This window comes from Chrysochloris asiatica, unplaced genomic scaffold (assembly GCF_000296735.1).
Source record: "Chrysochloris asiatica unplaced genomic scaffold, ChrAsi1.0 scaffold00495, whole genome shotgun sequence".
NCBI classification, from domain to species: domain Eukaryota; kingdom Metazoa; phylum Chordata; class Mammalia; order Afrosoricida; family Chrysochloridae; genus Chrysochloris; species Chrysochloris asiatica.
In genome coordinates, this window is record NW_006409013.1 from 722,315 (window position 1) to 745,462 (window position 23,148).

At 41.9% G+C, this 23,148-nt stretch overlaps 1 protein-coding gene across 1 annotated transcript; it reads right to left on the minus strand.

Annotated features, from left to right (window-relative positions):
* Positions 1–1,741: 1,741 nt before the first annotated feature.
* On the minus strand, positions 1,742–22,946 carry ALDH3A2 (aldehyde dehydrogenase 3 family, member A2). Its single transcript, XM_006877432.1, has 8 exons — positions 22,794–22,946; positions 20,950–21,181; positions 20,086–20,171; positions 13,472–13,680; positions 12,217–12,334; positions 8,893–9,034; positions 4,817–4,983; positions 1,742–1,957 (listed from the first exon to the last, which is right to left on the minus strand). The coding sequence occupies exons 1-8, from the start codon at positions 22,944–22,946 to the stop codon at positions 1,742–1,744; spliced, it is 1,323 nt and encodes a 440-aa protein (XP_006877494.1).
* Positions 22,947–23,148: the final 202 nt, after the last annotated feature.

Below are 23,148 nucleotides of genomic sequence, written 5' to 3' on the forward strand. Positions count from 1 at the left end.
GTTCAGAGTTCTGGGACCATCCCCTGAGCCTGCTTGGTCGGGTATTCTGTGTTGTTGTTGGCGGAGCTCTCTGCTATACGTCCACCCGATCCGCCATCTTGTTTGTTCTCTTATTTCTCATTTTTTACATTTGTTTTAAGTTTCTCTATGCTCAAGAACAAGTTTCAGCGTCTCTTCTGATCCATTTTTGTCTTTTCATTCTTTCTGACCTTTTTAATGCCCTTTCGCTTTCTTTGCATATGATGTACTTGATGTCATCGCACAAGTCTTCTGGTTTTCAGTCTTTAGAGTCTGATGCATCAAATCTATTCTAGAGATGGTCTTTAAATTCAGATGGCGTATACCCAGTGTACTATTTTGGCTCTCATGGATTTGTCTTAATTATTTTTTTAAACTTTAGCCTGACCTTTCATATGAGCAATTCATGGCCTGTTCCAGTCAGCTGTTGGCCTTGTTTTGGCTGATGATATTGAGGTTTTCCATTGTCTCTTCCCACAAATGTAGTCAAGTTGATTACTATGTATTTCACCTGATGAGATCCATGTGTATAGTCACATTTATTTTGTTGAAAAAAAGTGTGAGTATATTGCTGTTCTTGTTGTTGCTATGTGCCTTTAAGTGACCCTGTATAGCATTTCTGAGGAGAGGCTGGTGGGTTTGAACTGCTGACACTAAACTTAGCAATCCAGTGTTTATCCTTTGAGCACCACTCTAGGATTCCTTATTGAGGATAGTTTATGATAAAGATAACACTTCAAATAAAATTTAAGAGACTAATTCTTCAACAAAACTGATGCAAGCATAATTGGTTTACTCTTGAGAAAAAAACTCCATGATTAAATGTACAAAACATTAGAGAATTTAAAGAAAATACTGATGAATATTCTCGCAAAGATGAAGTAGAAAAGACTTGTCTAAATCAGAAACCATAAGAGGCATCACAGGTTTAAGGTTTAACTAACACAAAAGTTTCAAGTAATAAAGAAAATTGCAAACTTGAAAGAAATATTTACTACAGATGCAATTATGATTAATTTCCTTGGTTATAATGAGGGTACTTACATTATCAAAATGGAAAATGAACAAAACAAAAATATCAAGCAAAGGACATGAACAGAAAATTTATGAGAATTAAAAAAGTTCAAAACCTTACCAATAATCAAAGAAATACAAGTAAAAATGAAACATATTTTTTTAATAGCAATACTTTTTATTCCTTCATATGTCTCAGCTCCCTTCATTATTCGCGTGTCTCCCTCCCTCCTCGTTTATCGCCCTCCCTGTCATCCGAGTTGACATATGTCTACTGTCTTCTAGCCAGTGAATTACTCTTCCTTACCTCCCACCCCTGACAACCATCAAAGACTGTGAAACAGGTTTTTTGCCAAGCAGTTTGCCTTGTAATGGAAATATGCAGTGTAGCAAATATGGGACAATCACTCATCTACTGTTCCTAGAGATATAAAAAGGCCCAAACTTAACAGGGAAATTTGGCAGTGTACCTGCAATGTGATGGATCACTCTTACATGGCCTTTATGACTATGGTCTTGTAACTACCACCAAACGGTAGGTTGTTGTTGTTGTTAAGTGCCCTCGAGTCGTTTCGGACCCATAGCGACCCTGTATAGGGTTTCCAAGGAGCAGCTGGTGAGCTTGAACTACCGAACTTGCAGTTCAAATGACTTTGCAGTCTGACGCAGTAGCCCAGAGCGCCACATCAGGACAAACTCTAGATTTGGGCTATGTAATGAGTGGTCCACCAAGCAGACTGGACAGCTTGTTAAGAAGGCCAATGAGGTGTGCTGCACCCTTGTGGGGATGAACTATTTCCATGGACAAGAGAAAGTAACACTCACCCACTCCTCCGAATGGCAGAGAATTGAGCGTGAAATGCATAATAACATCATTGCCTGTCACTCCGCCACTGGATGTTTCATCAATCATTCGTTTGATCAACTAGGAAACAAAACAGAGTTTTCTAGGTCAGACCCTCAGACAATTGTGGGTCTGTGTGTGGCCCCAGTGGAAGGGCTCGTGTACTCAACCTCTGCACTTGAGAAGGAGTCTCAAGTGTGGAGACACCATGTCCATTCTGATATCAGTAATACTTAAGTAAACAAATCTGACCAAACACATACAGGATCTAGATGGTAGCTCAATTTTGCAATGTACCCAACACCTCAGAAGCAGAACTAACACACCAAGTGAGGCCAACATTGAATCTTCAAGGCTTTTAACTCATCATCACCAAAAGATTTACAAAGCACAAACAGCAGGTCTTTTTGTAATGGGCATTCAGATTGTATTTTAGAAATGGCTACTGCTTTCTATATCTTAAATTACAGCACATGATTAATAGATATTTTTATGTCTTCACGAATTATAAAAAATATTTAGGATTCTAGACTTAGTGTCCTTATTTTAGAAGAAAAAGTAAATGTTCAGCCCAGTATCCAAGCAGGCACAATAATGCTTGGCTGGTCTACGTCATTTTACCTGGGTGCCTGGAAGCCCTTGAGAGCTCTTAATAGTTAAGGCCATCTACAGACAGTAGCACCTCAGATTACCTGACTTGTGGAGAGCGCTCCTGTCTAAGCATCAACAGCAGGCCCAGTTACACCCTGGCCAATATGCAATTGATTTCAGCGTTCTAGAACAGTACTGTATCGATGGTAAATTTACAAGCTAAGGGCCCACTCTCTACTGAGTCCCACACAGCTGGTCTCACTTCATGTGTTCATAGAACTAGTGTCACTACTCCAATCAAGCTGTAAGGGCTGTCACATGACTGCCTATACAGAGCCATCAGAAGTTCTCTAGAAAACACCTGTTTATGAACTCCTATGACTTTGACTTTCAATAAATTATTTCATCACTGGAGGCACTCACTCATCTCTGCCAAGGTATCTGGAAGACAGCTCTTTTGCCAACGGATTGGAAGAGATCAATATTTGTGCCTATCCCAAAGAGAGGGGACCAAGAGAATGTGGAAATCGTTGGACAATATCATTAATATCCCACACAAGTAAAATTTTGCTAAAGACAATTCAGAAACAGATGCAATAGTACACTGACAAGGAACTAACTGCCAGAGGTTCAAGTCAGATTCAGATGAGGACATGGAGCAAGGGATGGCGTTGCTGACATCAGATGGATCTTGGCTGGCATCAGAGAATACCAGAAAGATGTTTATCTATGTGTTACTGCCTCCACATAGGCTACTGACAGTATGAATCATGACAAGCTAGGGACAATATTGCAGAGAATGAGTATTCCAGAACACATAATTGTGCACATGAGGAACCTGTACATGGACCAAGAGGCAGCTGTTCAAACAGAACAAGGGAACACTGAATGGTTTAAAATCATAAAAGGTGTGCACCAGGGTTGTATTCTTTCACCATACATATTCAATCTGCATGCTGACCAAATAATCCGAGAAGTTGGATTATATGAAGAAGAATGTGGCATCGTATTTAAAGGAAGACTCATTAACAACCTGTGAATATGCAAATGATACAATCTTGCTTGCTGAAATGAGGAAAACTTAAAATGTTTACTGATGAAGATCAAAGCCTTTGGTATGGATTACATGTCAATGTCAAGAAAACAAAAATCCTCACTACTGGACTAATAAATAACATCATGATAAATGGAAAAAAGACTGAAGTTGTCAAAGACTTCATTTTGCTCAGATCCACCGTTGACACTCAGGAAATCAGCAGTCAAGAAACCAAATGATATATTGCATTAGGCAAATCTGCCGCACAAGACCTCTTTATAAAGTGTTGAAGAGCAAAGATGTCACTTTGAGGACTAAGGTGCACCTGACCCAAGCCACGGTCTTTTAAATTGCCTCATATGCATGTGAAAGTTGGACAATTAATAAGGAAGGCCATAGACAAGGTGTTGTATCTGAGTCGTGGTGTCAGAGAAGAAAGAATATTAACAGTACTATGGCCTGGAAAACAACAAACAAATCTGAAGTACAGCCAGAATGTTCCAGAAGCCAGGATGGCCAGAATTGTCTCTCATACTTCGGACAATTTATCAGGTGAGACGAAGCCTTGGTGGTGGGCATCATGCTTGGTAAAGTGAGGGTCAGAGAAAAAGAGGGAGACGTATAACAATACGGACTGGCATAGTGGCAGCAGAAATGGGTTCAGGCATAACGATTGTGAGGCGGGTGCAGGAAAGGGCTGTTTTGTTCTGTTGGGCACAGGGTCGCTGGGAGTCTGAATCAACTCGACAGCACCTAACAGCAAAAACAACCACCTTCTAGTGGTAGAAACTGCTAGCCACGTGAGCCCTGAAGCAATCCTCCAAGTTGTTCAACCTGTTTTCATTTCATCACACTAACAACAAAGTGGCTTAATTTGAGAAATTTTAGTCCAAGATATCACAGTTGTTTACATGACAGTACAAGAGATCTTGGTCCCACAAAGCCACATCTGAGTATTTGTCAGTGCTAGTTAGGCTTAAGGGGAAACCTCTTTTACAGGAATCCTTCTCTGGATAAATGGCAGAAAAGCATGTAAAAAGAATTTACATCTAACTCTTCCAAATGTAAAGGATGTTTGTCAGTTAAAAGCATGATTAACACCCTGTAGACTCAAATCTAACTCCAGGGAGTATGGGAAAGAATACAGTGATACCCCAGGGGCTCATTACCCAAGATAATGTAATCTCTGGATACAACCTCATTAGATGAACTCTAGTATTATACACGATAAAACATTATTTGCTTTACAGTAAAGAAAGAAAATGATTTATGATAATGGTTTGTGATAGTAAGTTGCAGTCTATGAAATTTACCTTATCATTATTAGAGAATATATAAAAAGCCAGGGGCTTTTCATGGTCGTTTATGAATTTTATGGCTTCATCTGCATTTGTCACAGGCACTATTGGAAGAATTGGTCCGAAAATTTCTTCTTGCATCACCTTGGTTTCAGGATTGACATCAGTAAGGACTGTTGGGGCTAAAGAGGAAAAAAACAACAAAATGAAATAAACAATGCTAAAGTAAAGACAAAAATGCAGAATTCCCGTCTGATGTTGCTTACATAAGGCTACCTAACCATTCCTTTTCATTGCCCAAGTCATAGCTCTTGAAAAATTCTAGTCTTAAGAATGTGCATTAACCTGTGAAAATATTAAATGTCTCCAAGAATTTGAAACAGAGATCCTTGTGCAAAACAAGGAGAGCTATATAATGAAATAGGTAGCCCTATCTATACACACTTAAAAGAAGCTCCGGTAGCATAGTGGTTATGAATTGGGCTGCGAACCTCAAGGTCAGCAGTTTGAAACTACCAGCTGTTCCGCAGGAGAAAGATGAGGCTTTCTGCTCCCGTAAAGATTTACAGCCTCGGAAACCCTGCACAGGGTCGCTCTGAGTCGGAACCGACTCCACGGTACATAACTACCACCACCACCATACACATTTTATGTGATTATGTTTACATCTTTGTGAGGCAGGTCTCTCTGGAAAGCAAATCAATCCAATTTCTTCATAATACAAAGTCTCTTTATGCATATTATCTCACTAACGGTGAGGATGTTTTACAGATAACATATTTAAAAGGTAAAAATTCCTTAACCCTTCAATGTTCTGTCTGTTACGGGGAAGGGTACAAGGAAAGAGGGCAAAATGGTTGAAGTTTTACAGTATCCAGCACCCATACGAATGCTAAGGTACCAGTTTACCCATCACTGTGGAGTCTGAATCATGATAGACCGATACGTGTCACAGTGGAACTCTGTTCAGTGGCTCATCTGTAAATACCGGCTGTCCCCAAATTACAATGCATTAGAGTTACAATGAGGTGTACTTACAACTCCTGGTTTTCTTTTTTGTACATCTTAATATTAGTAAGGAGTTCTGGTGTGGATAAGCACTAGACTATTAATCGCACGGTCGGCAATGCAAGCCCACACTCTGGAAACCCTATAATAAGTTGGAATCGACTTGAGGGCACTTAACAAGTGTTAGTAATAAAGGCATCATTTACTTTTAGAAAGTAAATAATACCTGTGAAATACAAAGAGAATTTTCACTTTCAGAAAAACAAGTTGAAAAGTGAAATTAGCATTGTGTGTTTGTTTGTGCAGCAAGCTATTAAAGAGGCAGGGAGCAGCCCAACAGCGAGAGTGGTGGGGTGACTCTCCTTCCTTGGGAACTGAACTCACCTTGTCCCCTCAAGCCATCATACCTCTGAACTGTCTGTCATTTTAGGTGAATAACAGTTGAGGTTTCATGTGTTATTAGTATAATTTGGTATGGTTATGTTTTAGGCCTAAGACGCTTCAAAAAATGTTCCCATATAAATTAATGGTAATTAGAGATTGCAAACAATGTTAGGGAACAATTTATGTAACAATCATTGAATTAAAAACGAATTTGCTGTTTAAACTTTCACCTAAAGCACAATAAAATATTCAACAGTAACTAATTAATGGTAATTGCTTCCTCATTTGCACTATCTTGGCTTACACAAGATGTCGTAAGATTGTTCCACTTACAAATAGTGTGGGAAACCTGCAAATATGGACCACGTGGAAGGTTTCAGTATGTAATGTGCTGATGTTATCATTCTCAAATGTTCACTCCTAGATGGTCATTTGTAAAGCTTCCAACTCTCAACCATAAAGATCAGATTTATCAAGATATTAAAAGGCAATAATGAAGGCAACACAAAGAGGGTACTGAACTCACATCAGAACCAATTATGATGGCGTTGTCGGAATCAAGTCCCACCCTACGTCAAAGACTACCTCAAGACTAACAGGCGTCTCTTCTGAGGCTCCTCTAGGTAAACTCAAACCACCAAACTTTTGGTTAGTTGCTGGTCTACACTAACCAGGGACTCCCAAGTCACCAGTTGTTGCTAAGTGCAATCGAGTCAGTTCGGACTCATAGTGACCCTGTACAGGGTTTCCAAGGAGTGGCTGGTGGGTTACACCCACCAAACTTGTGGTTAGCAGACAAGTGCTGATCCTCCAGCGCTACATGAGGACTCAAAAAGCCCTTGCCAACAAATTGTCAACAATGCCATGTGTGCTCTTCCTTTATTCCTAGCTTCCTTTTCATACCACTCCAAGCCCAGTCTCTACTTCCTCCTCGGGATTGGAAGACGAATGTCCTTCTCCCTTTACAGCCATGTGCTCCGGTACGATGCCCTGATGCGGCGTCAGGGGAAAGCCCTAAGCTACTCCTTAGTCTAAGGTATCCATTACTACCCCCTTGCCATTTCAGTCTACAAGTCTGGAAAAGGCTTCCTTGTTCTTAAAACATAAAAAAACAAGAGACAGTTCCTTCCTTCTACTGGACATACTGGAGTCCTGGTGTGGACTGTAGGGTAATGCACTGGACCACAAGGTTGGTTTGATTTGCCAGGTTGATGGTTCAAACTCACCTTGGAAACTCTATACAGGGTCGCTATGAGTCAGAACGGACTGGATGCTATTTAACAACAACAACTGGACTTATTGCATACAAGTGTCCGTGTTGCCTGAAATGCAGACAGCCACTCAGTGGGCGGCAAAGTCACATGCTGAAAGATGATCAAGGGTCTAGAGGATTGCTCAGTCCTGAGTCCCCGGAAGCAGCTGGTGATGCGCAGTGGTTAAGAATGAGGCTGCTCGTCCAACTCTTGGTGGTTAGCGGTCACAAGAGACTCCATGGGAGAAGATGCGCAGTTTGTTTCTGTACAGATTTATAGCCTGGACACCCAATGGGCCAGTTCTGCTCTGTTCTGTACGGCTGGATGACCAGACAGTAACAGGGTTCAGAGCACCTGGGGACTGCTCGTTTTGAAGAATTTACTTTTACTGTTATTGTTGTTAGGTGCCCAGCAGTGGGTTCCGACTCCTAGCAACCCTGTGCACAATGGAATGACCCTCCGCACACCTCATGATTGTTGGTACACTTGGGCCCACTGCTGCTGCCACTGTGTCAATCCACCTCACTGGGGGGGCTTCCTTTTTCTCACTGACCCTCCACTTTACCAAGCATCATGTCCTTTCTGCTGGGACTGGTCTAACGTGTCCAAAACATCAGAGACAAAATCTGGCCATCCTGGAGCAGTCTGGCTGTACTTCCTCCAACACAGACTGGTTTGTTCTTTTGGCAGTCCGTGGTACTTTTAACATTCTTCTCCAACACCGCATCTCAAATGCATCAATTCTTCTAGGGTCTACCTTAGTCACTGTGCAACTCTCACATGCATCTGAGGCCGGAAAACCTTAGGAGTCAGAATTGACTTCGGGGCAGTGGTTTGGGCTATCTCACAGATAAGGTAACTTGGGACAGTTCCTTTGCCGCCTGAATGTGCCTATAATTCTTCTGCCTCCCCGAATGTTGTTATAGCAACATGTGCTTAAAATTCAAAACTGTACATATTAGTGGTAAAAAATTAAAAAACACAAAGAAGATCAATAATAAAGTCAAATATAACAGATCAAAACATCATATCTGGAATAGTACTGATATTGGCTAGTTGTGGCATTGTGCCTAAGCTAGTTCCTCCTCTAGGCTGTTCCTCCATCCATAAACTGGGAATAATTACACAGCGTTTCACACTGCTTCTCAACATTACTAGGAAGGAAAAAAAATGAGAAAATGCTACGTATAAATACTGAAAAGTCAGTACAACACAGATGGCATTATTAAACAAACACACACACATATATGTTTTCGAAATAGTGGATAATAAAAGTAGTATGCCAGAAGCAGTGCCAATAGCTTAATTAATATAAACTTTACTACAATTGTTCAACTATTAAATATTGCTTTCTGGCATACTGAAATGTTAGATCATTACGTTTGCTTAGTGTCAGTAAAAACTACCATTGCCATGTTTCCACAGGAGAAGGAAAACCTCTATTACCTATGTAACGTGTGGCCTCATCAGCCTCACCACCGTAAGCTATCTTTTGGCCTTCCAGCAAATTCATTATCCTCTTAAAATGACGAAGATTGATGATCCTTTCATAATCAGGAGACTCTTTTACATTTTCTCCGTAAAATTCCTATTTAAAAGAATGCAATATTCAATTGTCATAAAACACCAATGTTTCAATCTCTTAAAAAGTCACAAAATCCACCCAAGCCAAAAAAAATCTATACGAGTTTATATTCTCACAGAATCCAATTCTCCACAAATAATTTAATAGTGGTGTTGGCGAGGTGCCATGGAGTCGGTTCCGACTCATAGCGACCCTGTATAAGGCTGTAAATCCTTACAGGAACAGAAAGCCTCGTTTTCCTCCCATGGAATGCTGGTAGTTTTGAATTGCTGACCTTGAGGTAGCAGCCCGACTCATAACTACTACATTACCAGAGCTCCTTAATTTAACAGTAGAGCTCTAGAAGCGTAGTGGTTACAAATCAGGCTGCTAACCTCAAGGTCAGAAGTTCGAAACTACCAGCAGTTCTGCGGGTAAAAGATGAGTCTTTCTGCTCCCATAAAGATTTACAGCCTTGGAAACTCTATGCAGGGTTCACTATGGGTCGGAACCTGCTCAACAGCACTTAACAACAATAGTAGTAATAAGTTAAAATTTTTAGGCAGATGGAGGACAATAAATAAAAAGTAAACACACCAAGATCTATCATATCCCATACAGTTCAGGGGGTTCATACAGACCTCTGATCCCTGGGCCTTCCTGGGGTGCCTGTGGAGCAGGTATGGGGAAGGAGTCTTGCTCTGCATCTGGCTAGCCCATTCACTTAGGTATTCGCTACGCCTGCTGTCTCACTGCAACACTGCCGAGCAGTTGTACTGGGGATTTTATGGCATGCAGAGCCTAAAATATTTCCTAACTGGGAGTTCTGGTGTGGCGCTGCAGGATAATGCACTGGACCTCAAGGTTGGTTGGAACCGCATGATCGGTGGTTCAAACCTACCAGCTGCAATTTGGAAACCCTATGCAAGGTCTCTATGAGTTGAAAACGACTCACTGGCACTTAATAACAACAACAACCGCCCTTTACTTATGTTTGCAACTTCTCCTCCATTTATGTTGTTTTATATCTTCTCTGGAATGATCATAGATGAGAATGAAACCACTAAAAGAATTTAAATACAGTTTTGGTAAATTAACCAAGGTTGTTGCTATTAAGGGCCGTTGAGTCGACTCCAACCCATAGCAACCCTGTATACGGTTTCCAAAGAGCAGCTGGTGAGCTTGAACCACCGAACTTGCAGTTCAAATGGCTTTGCAGTCAGGAGCATTAACCCACAGCGTGACACCACGACAGAACCTTAATAAACGTACAATCAATATTTATTATACAAAGCAACCACAAAGTCACTAAACTGCGGCTTTTTGCCTTCTAATCACTGCAATGACACTTTAGGAGATCAGTTTAAAGCTTGATTAGAACTCTCAGTCTATTGTCAACTTAAAATGAATGTTCTTCACCTCCCAGTAGGAATTCTCAAGTCTGGGTAGAATATAGACTTGCCTGGGCTGCTTGTAAAATGCATGTCCCAAGGCCCCATCTCCAGAGTTACCAACCAAAACCCACTGTCACGGAGTCTGTTCCAACTCACTGTGACCCACTGGACCGAGGAGACTGCCCTAGCGTTTCCAGGCTTGTAAACCTATAAGGACACAGACGGCCACATCCGTCCTCCCCACAGAGCAACTGGTGCACTTGAATCACAAACTTTCGGGTTAAGAGCCGAGTGCTTTAACCACTGTGTCACCATGGCTCCTTAGAGTTGTTTTCAATGCTGGGTGCATCTCAGAAGCACCTGGCGATCCAGAGCAATTAAATCAGAATCTTTGGAGAGTAAGCATTAGAGACTTACTTTGAAATGGTTCCCCAGAGAATCCAATATAGAACTCGGTTGAGAACCACTGTCCTAAAGTATATCATACTTCAGAGGAAGGCAAAAAATAACCGAAACAAAATAACTCACTGCCATCAGGTAGATTCCAACTCTTACTGACTCTATAGAGGGTTTCTGAGACTCAGTCTTCATGACAGCAGATGGGTAGTGGGTGTGAACTGCCCACCCTGTGGTTAGCAGTTCAATGCCTGACCCACAGTGCCACCAGGGCTCCTTTAAAGGAAGGCAAAGAAACTCTTTTCCTCAACTAACCACGTGTTCAATTCCCAGTACTTTTCATCTCACAGGTATCTCTAACCCTTTCTTCCATCCCACAGTCCCTGAGTCTGCCCAATCCTCCCTTTATGATCTCCTGATCTGGACCCATCTTATGATCTATGATTAATGTTTAATTTTTACATCAAGACCGTCTGCACCATCCCCAGAATTATACTGCCTAACACCCATGGCACACGATCCCCCTAAACTTCCAAACATACAGTTTTCATTCACTGATCATACGCCTTACTCATCTTGATTCCTGATCCTTTCAGTGCTCAATTAGCATCTTCTGAGTGAACAAAGATTGTTCTAGCCATTTCTTCCAACTAAGGTGCTTAGTGACTTCCTCTCAGCTCTGTCCCGAATCACCCCATTCCTTTTACTAAACCAAATCCTACATTTTCTTCAAGGCTAAGCTCAAGACACAACCATGCAGTTTCTCCTGGTTCCCTCACTAGAGATCTTTTTACACACTGAAAGATACATAAGCTTGGAAAGGGTATCTTATAAGTAGGTATTTAATTAACTCACTCCTCCAAACTATTGGTCATCCTAGACCCTCTACACACGTTATGACCACCTTAGTTAGCAATGGCCAAGATGCCAAGGAGCCTCCAACTGCACTTCAACAATTACACTGGTCACATTCTCTCAAAACCACACATACACAATTATTTCACTTTTATTTTTAGGAATGTGCCACAGGAAATCAACTAGACATTTTAATCTTGCTGCCTGGTGATGCTGTGCGTTGGGCCCGGGCTGCTAACCACAAAATCAGTGTGTCAAAGTAACCAGCCACTCCAGGGGAAACGGGCAAGGCTGTCTGCTCTCAGGAACATTTACACCCGATACAGGGTCGCAATGTGTCTGAACTGGCTCGATGGCAGTGGGTTTGGTTTTTGGTTTGGAACCTTGCTCCCAGCAGACCTTCCATAAAAGATGCTCAGAGCACGCCTAATCAACTAACTAATTCAGTCACAGATGCAATTGACTTCTCCTGAAGTACAAGGAATGAGGACGCTGCCTGCTAAGTTAATTTGACTCCGTCTCTGAAGGAATGAAATGGAATCAGATGTGTTGAACACAGACCTTCACAGTTTCCTTAATCTTCTGCACGATTTGACTCTGAAGGGATGGTTCACACAGGATGTAGTCGGGAGCAATGCAAGTCTGCCCACAGTTCATGTATTTCCCCCAGGTGATGCGTCTGGTGGTGGCAGGGGAGGGGAAGAAACAGAATAGCTACATCATTCAGCCTAATCATCACTTGTTATATACTTTTGTGTTGTTTGAATGTCTTACAACTAGAATGTATTCATATTTACTTGGTAATCTTTAAAAAAAAATTTTTTTTGAAATCATGTGTGAATCAGTTTGTTTCAATCATTTTCTGATTGAGGTAGAATGTTCTAGAGGCAGGGAAGTTCTCAAGCAAACTCATGGGAAACAGTCCTTTAGGAGCAGTGAAGCCACTGAAAGCATCAGGAGAAGAGGAGAAACCTCTTTTCTCTTCCCCCTCCAGTCCTAAGAGCATCTTGGATGGAAGCAGTCCGGTACAGATTCGGCCTCTCCCAGCTGTGGTTCTGTGCTGCCGACAAGACCATCTCCTCCGTGTGGATGGACCCTTTCCCCAACTTGGAATGCTGTTTCTAGATACGGATACAAGTATATACCCTGAACATTCACTGATGCAGGGTCTCTGGTTTTGATCGACTTTTACTTCCGAAGCCCCCCTGGAACTCAGACCTGACTACCTTGTCCCGCCCCTGAAGGAGAAAGGCAGCCACATTAGACTCAGGTCAAAGTCACTTCTGTGTTTTGACACTTCTGATAGTTAAACCTGATTAAGCAGCTAGAACCTGACACCTCTTAGTTTCTAGATCCCAGATGCAAGATAATATTCAAAGTAAAAAGATGAGTCATACTGGCTTTATCAACAAAGGGACAAGGTTGCAAGATAAACATTACCCTTTCAGTTTGCTAATCTAACAATTTTATCAGGCATACAAGACACTTTGGATTAGCCTACTTCTTGGATCATTTGTTAGGAGAACAGTAAAATGTCTTGCTTGAGCTATCTATAAATCTCCAGGACAGATAAAACAATGTTTTCATCATTCCTGAGGACAATCACATGACATTAAAACAATGGCTCATTTATTTTATTTTATGATAGTGGTATTAAGAGATGGTTTGTGAAAGAGTTCTGTTACCCTTGAGGACATTAGCTACCAACACCTGATGATGAGTCTCGAGTCACAAAGTATGGGGTTCGGGTTCAAGTGCAAAGAGAATATATCTACCTGTTCCTCAGATAATATCAGATAACCAGGGAACAACTCACCTGCAAGCAATGTCCAAGTTACAATCTTTATCAATGTAACATGGACTCTTCCCTCCCAGTTCAAGAGTCACAGGTGTTAGATGTTTGGCAGCAGCTTCCATGACAATTTTTCCAACTGCAGTACTTCCCGTATAGAGAATGTGGTCAAATCTCTGCTTCAAAAGTTCTGTGGTTTCCTTAACGCCACCATTAATAACATTATACAGGTCCTTAAAGAAAGAGAAACATGAGCAATTTGTTAATATAAATATATTCAGTAAAATCAGCAAAAAAATCAAGACTGAAAAATGGAAGAAACACTGACCAAGGACAACTAGAGAATACAGTGTGAGGGAGTCTGGGAGCTGTCACCAACTGATCCAAACAGTCCACTGTTTTCTACATGAGCTCAGCAACAAAGGTACTTAAGAAAAATAGAGGAGCAGGTGAGCAACTGGTTGGATTCAATCAAGGAAATGGAGGGTCCAGAAGCTGTGGATTTTGGTGAGAAAGTGGCTAATGTTATCAACCATAGAAGAGATCTCTGTTAAATGGGTTAGTCTGAATGCAGGACATTACCCATATTAATTGATACCAGTTGCCACTGAATCAATTCTGACTAATGTTGTTGTTGTTAAGTGCTGTGGAGTCGGTTCCGACTCATAGTGATCTTGTACAGAGTTTCCAAGGCTATAAATCTTGACGGGAGCAGAAAGCCTCATCTTTCTCCTGCGGAGCGGCTGGTAGTTTCGAACTGCTGACCTTGTGGTTCGCAGCCCGATTCATAACCACTACGCTACCAGAGCTCCTTGGTGCCCCCCAAAACTGGGCTCCATATGGTATGTTTTTTGTGGTTTTTTTTGCCGGGGTAGGAGTAAGGAGTTAGGGTTAGAGCTATGGCTAGGTCTAACACTTCATTTAGTGTTAGGGTTATGGATTGGGGTATTGTTGGGGTAGGGATTGGGCTAAGGCTTGGTCTAGTTTTAGGATAACAGGTTTATTTTTTATTTTTTTCCTGAAATCTACTTGATTTTCTCTTCATTTGGATGTTCTGTAACTGTATTATTCTATTTTATTTTATTTTATGTTTTATTATTGTTGTTGAAAACTGTGTATCTCTGCTTCCTTATTTTCAGTCTCGCAGGTTTACTTTATTTTGACTACTTCTATATATAGATTGAAAAGGAGCTCTGGTAGCGTAGTGGTTACAAATCAGGCTGCGAACCTTAAGGTCAGCGGTTCGAAACTACCAGCTGCTCTTCAGGAGAAAGATGAGGCTTTCTACTCCTGTAAAGATTTACACCCTCGGAAACCCTGTACAGGGTCACTATGGGTCAGAACCGACTCGACGGCACTTAACAACAACAACAAATATATGGATTGTGGAGTACTGATGTGACGCTGTGGGTTAATGTGCTGGATTGGAAAGTTGGTTTGAACTGCAAGGTCAGCGCGTTTCAAGCTCACCAGCTGCTCCTTGGAAACCCTGTACAGGGTTGAACCTACTCAACGGCACTTAACAACAACATACATGGATTGTGGCGCTGTAGGATAAGCACTTGACTGCTAACTGCAAGGTCAGCAATTCAAACCCACCAGCTGCTCCTCAGAAACCCTATAGAAGGTCGCTATGAATTGGAGCCTACTCAATGGCATTTAACAACATATGTGAGTTGAATTCTGGGTGATGGCGTCATGTATGGTAACCTCAGGTTGCTGTTTTCCGTTGGGTTTCTGTCCAAAGAATTCCCTTTAGTATTTTTTGTAAGGTCGGCATAGTTTTTACAAATTCCTAAATTTCTGTTTTTCTGGAAATGTCATTTATTTGCCATTATATTTGTTGGCCAGTTTCTCTGGGTTTATGATTCTTGGTTGGCAACTTTTTTCTTTTCTTTCAGAGTTTTATTATGTCATCCCATTGCCTTCTTGCCTGCATGGTTCCTGCTGAACACTCAGAGCTTTGCCTTATTATTTCTCCTTTGTGGGTAAACTTCTTTTTCCCAAGCTGTTCTCAGGATTCTTCCCTTATGTTTGACTTTGAAAAGTTTGAGGATGTCTTGGTCATTGATTTTCTTTGGGGGGTCTATCCTGTTTGGAGTTCATTCAACATCTTAAATGCCTATTTTCATCCAATAACTCTCCACAACTTTCTCTATGTTGTTGTTGTTGTTGTCTCTTTTTGTTTTGTAATTTCAATCACACAGTGATTCCTTTTGATGTTGCTGTTAAGTACCATCAAGTCTGTTCCGACTCATAGCGACCCTGTAAAGGGTTTCCAAGGAATAAGTGGTGGGCTTGAACCACCAACCTTGTGGTTAGCAGTCCAGTGCTTATCCTATAGTGCCATACCAGGACTCCTCCTCTCGATAGTGTCTCCCATAAGTATCAGGCTTTCCTTGGATATTTAAAATCTCTTTTCAGGTGTTCCTCAAGCACATGAATATTTGTCTTCAAGCTCAGTAATTTGACCTTCCATTAACTTAATTAAAATTAAGTTAAATTCTAATTTTTTGCCTTTTCAAATTGTTATCTATTTCTGAAGTTTTAGTATTCATTTTCTGACTTCCCAATTGCTGTTTTTGTATGGTTTCTAATTTTTCATTTATTTTGTCATATCATTTTTGTAATGTTTCCTGAATTCTAAATTTGTGTGTGTTCTCTTTGCTTTTATCTACCTTTCTCTCAATCCATTGAAGGATAAATAGCATTCTTTAAAATTCCTTATCAAGTAGCTCTGATAACATCACTGGCGTTATACTTTATAACTCTATATTTTGGTTATTTGTTTGAGGCACTCTGCCTTATTTCTTCATGTAAGCTGTCTAGTGTCTCTAAGACATTGTGGTGATGCATTATTTGTATTTAATTGGTGATGGTGTGTTGGTGTGTTCTCAAGCACTCACCATCTCTCTCCTGGTGGATGTGATAAGAGACTGGAAGTGTGAATGCAGTTCTCTGTTGGCTTTTTGTGCAACACAGTTGAGAGCAAGTTCACATACCTCCAGATGCCAGGTGCTATGCCCAGCACTCAAACCCACCCAGGCAGAGCAGATATTGTGCAGGAGAGGGTGCTATAGATAGTTGGGCTGGCAAATGTATGGGGAACAAGGGAGGACCTCACCCTCCTTGCTACTAACCTCCAGCTGCATCTATGCCTCTAGGCCACTGTATCGACAGCCACCCCTAAAAGCTCAAGATGGCCCTGCCACACCAAGGCAGCCAACCAGCCACCCATTTTATTTCTCTCTAGCTGTTCCTGTTCAGCTTCCTCTTCTAGGTATCACTCAACCCACCCTTTGTCCTATTCTCTGAAGCTCAGGGTTCCAGGATCACCAACTAGCTCACCATCCAGCTCACCATCTAGATCCAGATCACCATCTAGCTCACCATCCAGCTCACCATCCAGCTCACCATCCAGATCCAGATCACCATCCAGATCACCATCTAGATCACCATCTAGAGCTGTCTCACTTGGTCTCATCATGTTCCTTGTTGCAGAGAGTCTGCTCAACACGCCTGCCCACCCCACCATTTCACCCCCAGAAATCTCCATATGGTTTTTAATGGCTGATGTTTTTTTTAGAAGTAGATTACCAGAGCTTTCTCCCAAGGCACTTCTGGGTAGAATCAAGCCTCCAACCTTTTAGTTAGCAGCTGGGTGCATTACTGTTTGCACCACTCCTTTGGTAGGCACCAAACAAATGTGTTCTGAATAAATGGCATATAAGGTAGACAGGACTAGCACGACCTGGCTCTGACACTTAGTGGCTTCTATGACTACAGGCAAGTTATTGAGCATCCTCTGAGTCTCAAGCTTCCTCATCTGCTATTTGGAAAATTCATGTAGCTTCCATGAACTGACCCCTTAAAAGCACTATGTTACTGTTGTTACAGTGCTGTCGAGTTGGTTCTGACTCACAGCAACCCTTTATAGGGTATACAAAGCTTTCAATCTTCCTGGGAGCAAAAAGCCTCATCTTTTTTCAAGCAGAGCATCTGGCAAGCTTAAAAGTGGACCTTGTGGTTCACAGTCCAGTTCTTATTGTATGAAGTCACCATGCTCCTGTGTTATTATCAGCAGCTATTATAAATGAGGGAGTCCTGGTGTGGCGCTGTAGGCTAAAGCACTGGACTGTGATTCAAACCCACCAGCCATGCCTTGAAAACCCTCTAGAGGGTCACTATGAGTCTGAACCAACTGAATGGCACTTAACAACAACAACAACAACAACATTATAAAAGAGAACATCTTGAAAAAAAAATAGCACAGAAAGTAACGGCAGAGAACAGATGACATGAAAGAAAGAGTGAGACGTTCAAAGTCTTGTGAACTGTAAGTATGACGTAACAGTTGGCTTATGAACTTGATGCGTTCAGTGTATTTCCCACTCTTTGAAGGATGAGTCAGTTCTCATTCACTACACATAGTTCAACTGCTCACCAAATGCTTCAGTTTACGTATGTTACTGATCTCACAAGCAAAAGGAAGTAAAAGGGCATTATTAGTCCTGTCTCAAGAGTCAGATATTGTATTTATTTCAAGTGAGGGGTAGAACAAGACCGTAACCATAAATCTTCTGCTTCCAAATCCTACTCTGTCCATGACACTTTAGTGTAGCCCAATTTTACCCTTCTAAATTGGATAACTACAGTTATTATAACAAAATTGTATATGACGATTGTGATAAGAGAACAATGCTCAAGGCTATTAAAGTTAACGTGTAGAGCCCTTTTGGCTCTCTGAGCAGCACCACGGCGGTCGGCAAGAACAAGCGCCTTACAAAAGGGGGCACAAAAGGAGCCAAGAAGAAAGTGTTTGATCCATTGTCTAAGAAAGATTGGTATGATATGAAGGCCCCAGCTGTGTTCAATATACGAAATATTGGGAACACACTAGTCACGAGGACTCAAGGAACCAAATTTGCATCTGATGGGCTCAAGGGTCGTGTTTTTGAAGTGAGTCTTGCGGATCTTCAGAACGATGAAGTTGCATTTAGAAAACTCAAGCTAATTACTGAGGATGTTCAGGACAAAAACGGTTTGACCAACTTCCATGGCATGGATTTTACCCGTGACAAAATGTGCTCCATGGTCAAAACATGACAGACCATGACTGAAGCGCACGTTGATGTCAAGACTATAGAAGGTTATTTGCTTCCCCTGTTCTGTTTTGGTTTTACTAAAAAACGCAACAACCAGATTTAGAAGACATCTTATGCTCACCACCAACAGGTCCATCAAATCCAGAAGAAAATGATGGAAATCATGACCCGAGAGGTGCAGACAAATGACTTGAAAGAAGTGGTCAGTGAACTGATCCCAGACTGCATTGGAAAGGACACAGAGAAGGCTTGCCAGTCTATTTACCCTCTCCATGACATGTTTGTTAGGAAAGTGAAAATGCTGAAGAAGCCCAGGTTTGAGTTGGGAAAACTCATGGAGCTTCATGGTGAAGGCAGCAGTTCTGGAAAAGCTACTGGAGATGAGACAGGTGCTAAAGTTGAACGAGCCCATGGCTATGAGCCACCAGTTCAAGAATCTGTTTAAAATTCAGACTTTTAATGGTGACAAATAAAAGATCTTACTTTTGGGAAAAAAAAAAAAAGTTAATGTGTAGAGACCCTGGGGCCATCAAGGAAGAAGAGTGGAGTGTGGGACCCTATCCAGAGAAGCAGCAACACCAGAGATGGAGGCAGAGAAGATGACATGGAGAGATGGAGCGGCTGGGGACTCAGGGAGGGAGAGGCGCTGTGTGTTGGCGGCCAGGAGGCAGGCTTGCAGGGTATGCCTTTTGGTTGTTTGAATGATTATATATTCCTGAGTGCTTTGGTGTACATCCAGAAAAAAAACAAAACAAAATAAAAAACAAACCCCACCGATTTTGGAAGCAAATGCTGTTGAATGATGATGCATAGAGGGGATTGTAGTCATTGCAATGAAACAAAATACAATAGGATGAGTGTAAAACTGGTATTGTTTATGTAAACTATCACTCAATTCACAATAAAAACTTAAAAAAAAAGAATGTGTAGAGCTGAATGTGTGGTCTATAAAGCCTTGCTGCAGCAATTTCTCGAGAACTAGCAGTCTGAGTTTCAGAGTGGCATCATAAGCCTCCTCCCTAGGAGAATACAAGAACCTAAGGTTCAGGCAGAGTTAAACTTTAACTCTAGGTGAGGATCCAACCTTTGGTTCAGGGGTCACTTTCTTTCTGTAGTTTTCATGCCCAAATATGACCCCTTTAAAAGCAAAACTACACTTACACTGTAACCCATTAGGCAAAAACAAAAACAAAAAACCTGTCAATACCAACTATAATGCCAGCACACAGCACAGTATCAAACCTTCAAATAATTCATTGAATGAATACACCTAAAATCTTAGTTTTACACGCAAATTGCGAAATAGTAAAAAAGGATTTATAAACACCAAGTGTCCCTATGAAGCCTAAACATATTATGTAACCACAATAGTTGGGTCATTTCAGTTTATTCTGGAATTTTCATTAAGCCAATTGTTGGAGGCTTAAAGAACCTGCAAACAGATCTCCTGTCATCAATGACATGCATTAAACAACAAGATCAAATTGTGTTTCCCACAATAGACATGCTGACGATGCTTCTAGACATTCTTACCTGGTCTAAGTACTGAGGAAAGAGCTTGGCTAAGATCTTGGCTGTACTTTCACTTAGTTCAGAAGGCTTGATAATTACAGCATTTCCTAAACAAATTAAAAAGCAGAATAATATCATCTAATACTTCAATAACTTCAATGCTGACCAAAAGTTTTCATGTGTAGAGTATAGGTTAGGTACACAAACGATTTCTGCAGCGCTTCATTCTGCTCTTCCTCACAGTAGGCAGACAACTCATCTCACTTTCTCCTCCTTCCCACTTTCTGTCTCAAATGCTAACTCCTTACTTCTCATTAGCTCCAAGGCCTTAACAGTCGGTTCAGTGGGCAGTTCCACTCCTTCGGGTTTCTATGATTTTTTCCTACTCCCACTCTTTGAGTTCTCCTCTCTGTCCTAATATTGTCAGGCAAGCAAGCTTTGATGACACAAAGCTGTTGATCTTGACCTGAAGAAGTGATAACTTATTCTCTTGACGTTGCTATACACCCAAGGTAGCATTACTACTTCCTATAGATAAGTCTTATTTGACTTATTGGTCAGATAGAATTAAGAGGTAACCGAGGGCCAGCAACTGAACCCATATGTTTTTAAAAGCTGTCTGATTCCAAACTCTTGACCTGTTAACTCAGAACCCTTTACACCTTCACATGTGTACTACCTGGGTGCTTGAAAACACAGTAATCAGGCAAATCTCCCCTGGAGTCGAATTTTTAACAAATATTATCATTATGAATTCTCAGTACACTGCTGTTGTAAACCAAGACAAATTGCCAAGGAAAATAATTAGCAGAATCCTTAATTTACAGCCCATAGAAGAGAATAAACTTTTCTAAGAAGGTACAAAGACGTAAGATGTTACCAGACCTGCAGCAATGGCTCCTATCAGTGGCTGGATGGTGAGAACAAAGGGGTAGTTCCAAGCTCCAATAATCAGTACAACTCCCAGAGGCTCTGAATGAATATAGGCCTCGTCCATCATGGTGAGCAAGTTCTTCTCAGCTGCTTTAGGAGTAACCCATTCAGGAAGCTTCTCCAATACATGATCGATTTCTCCAAGGACACTAATAACTTCATGACTATATGCATTGAGTTCACTCTGTTCAAAGAGAACCACAGTTAACCTTACAAAATGAGCATGGCATATTCAGCCCTGAATATCAAAAAACCTCAGGCCAGGCATGCTTGCACTGAAAACTTGCACTATTAGACTAGCTGGTGTACCATCCAGATTCCTTTTGTACCCCCCCACCCCCACCCCAGACCTTTGTAACCTCCAAACCAGTTGGCATCCAGTCAATTTCAACTCATGGTGACCCCACATGTATCAGACTACAACTGTGCCCCAGAGGATTTCCAATGGCTGATTTTTCAGAAACAGATAACCAAACCTTTATTCCAAAGTGCTTCTAAGTTAAGCGCCTCATGTTGTTCTTAGGTGCCGGCAAGTCATTTCTGACCCATAGTAACCCTGCTTAGGGTTTCAAGGTGCAGTTGGGGAGTTTGAACCACTGACCTTGCGGTTCAAACCAACCTTGCAATCATGTACTTATCCTATAGTGACCCAGTATAGGGTTTCCAAGGAGCAGCTGATGGTTTGAACCTCCAACCTTGTGGTTAGTAGCCTAGTGCTTATCCTACAGTGCCACACGAGAACTCTTTTAGGCTGACTCAAACCTTTTCATTAGCAGCTGAGTATTTTAACAGATTGCTCAACCCAGGGATCCCAAGCTTTCAACAGTAACTTGTAAATGCCTTCTGTAATATGAAAAGGCTTCAAAAAGTTGATGGAATTCCATTATGTTTTCACTGCAATTTTTGAAGCTCCCCCTGTGTATTCAATCTCTCTTTAAAATTGGGTTTAAACCTTACATCTTTCAGGAAGACTTCCCTGATTAATAATGGCATTCCCTAATCAAACTTTCTGGAGTCTGGCTGTGGTTCTGTAGGGCAAGTACTAGGTTGCTAACTACAAGGTCGCAGTTCAAACCCACCAACTGTTCCTCAGAAATCTGACAGTCTTTGTTAGTCCAATCGACTCAAAAGCACTTAAGAACAATCACACTTATACATTTTTGTGTGGAATGCATATAAAAAATGAAAACCAAATGACAGTAAGCATGACGTCACTAGGCAGCTAGTTAAAAGAATCTCAGACCCCATCCCAGACCTCCTGAACCATAACAACATGGTCCCTGGGATTCCTTAGTAAACTCCAGTTGGACCCGAATCACAGAGGGAAAATCTGAGTGTAATGATGGACGACGAGAAAACACGTCTGTCTACAAAATAAACCACAATGTTAAAAGACAAGAAACAGACTCGGTGAAAAATACCAGCAATAAATTCAATTGGCAAACTTTAAAATCTAGGGCACACCAAGAGCTCCTTCAAACGAAATGAAAACGGACCATAGATACTACAGAAACACGGGCAAATTATTAAAAGTCATTCATAAAAGGGTATCTACAGAAAGCAGAAAACGCATGCCCTTGTAAATTTGTGTAAAAACTCAGGAAAGTCGGGAGAAACTTTAGCTTGCGCAATCCGAGTCCCGCTGGGGCGCTGCAGTATCAGCACGGGACTGCGCACACAAGGTCAGCAGTTCAAACCCACTAGCTGCTTTGTGAAACCCCTCTACAGACTCGCTAACAAGGACGCTCAGGAGAAGGAGGCCCCTAACTGGGGAGGCGGGAGGTCGCCATCAGCACCTTGCACAGGTCGGCGCCGATGGCCGCCAGGATGTCCTTTTCACGCTCCTGCACCATCCTCCGAAGGGCTTCCAGCTGCTGCAGCCGGAACCGCAGCGGCCGCGACCGGCCGGACCGGAACGCGGCGCGAGCCCGCTGGACTTGCTGCTCCATGGCCTCTGCCCCTCGCCTGCCCCACGCCAACTCCGCCACAACCTAAACACCGGCGGGGTCCAACCGGCCGGCCACCGCCCAGCGACCCCAAGGCGAGCGCTCATTGGCCTGCAGCGGGCACGTGACGCGCAGGCTGCCACCGCCCCGCCCTGCCCCCGCGAGTTCTTAGCCGACAGTACCTCGCGGGGCTGCGGGGAGGTGG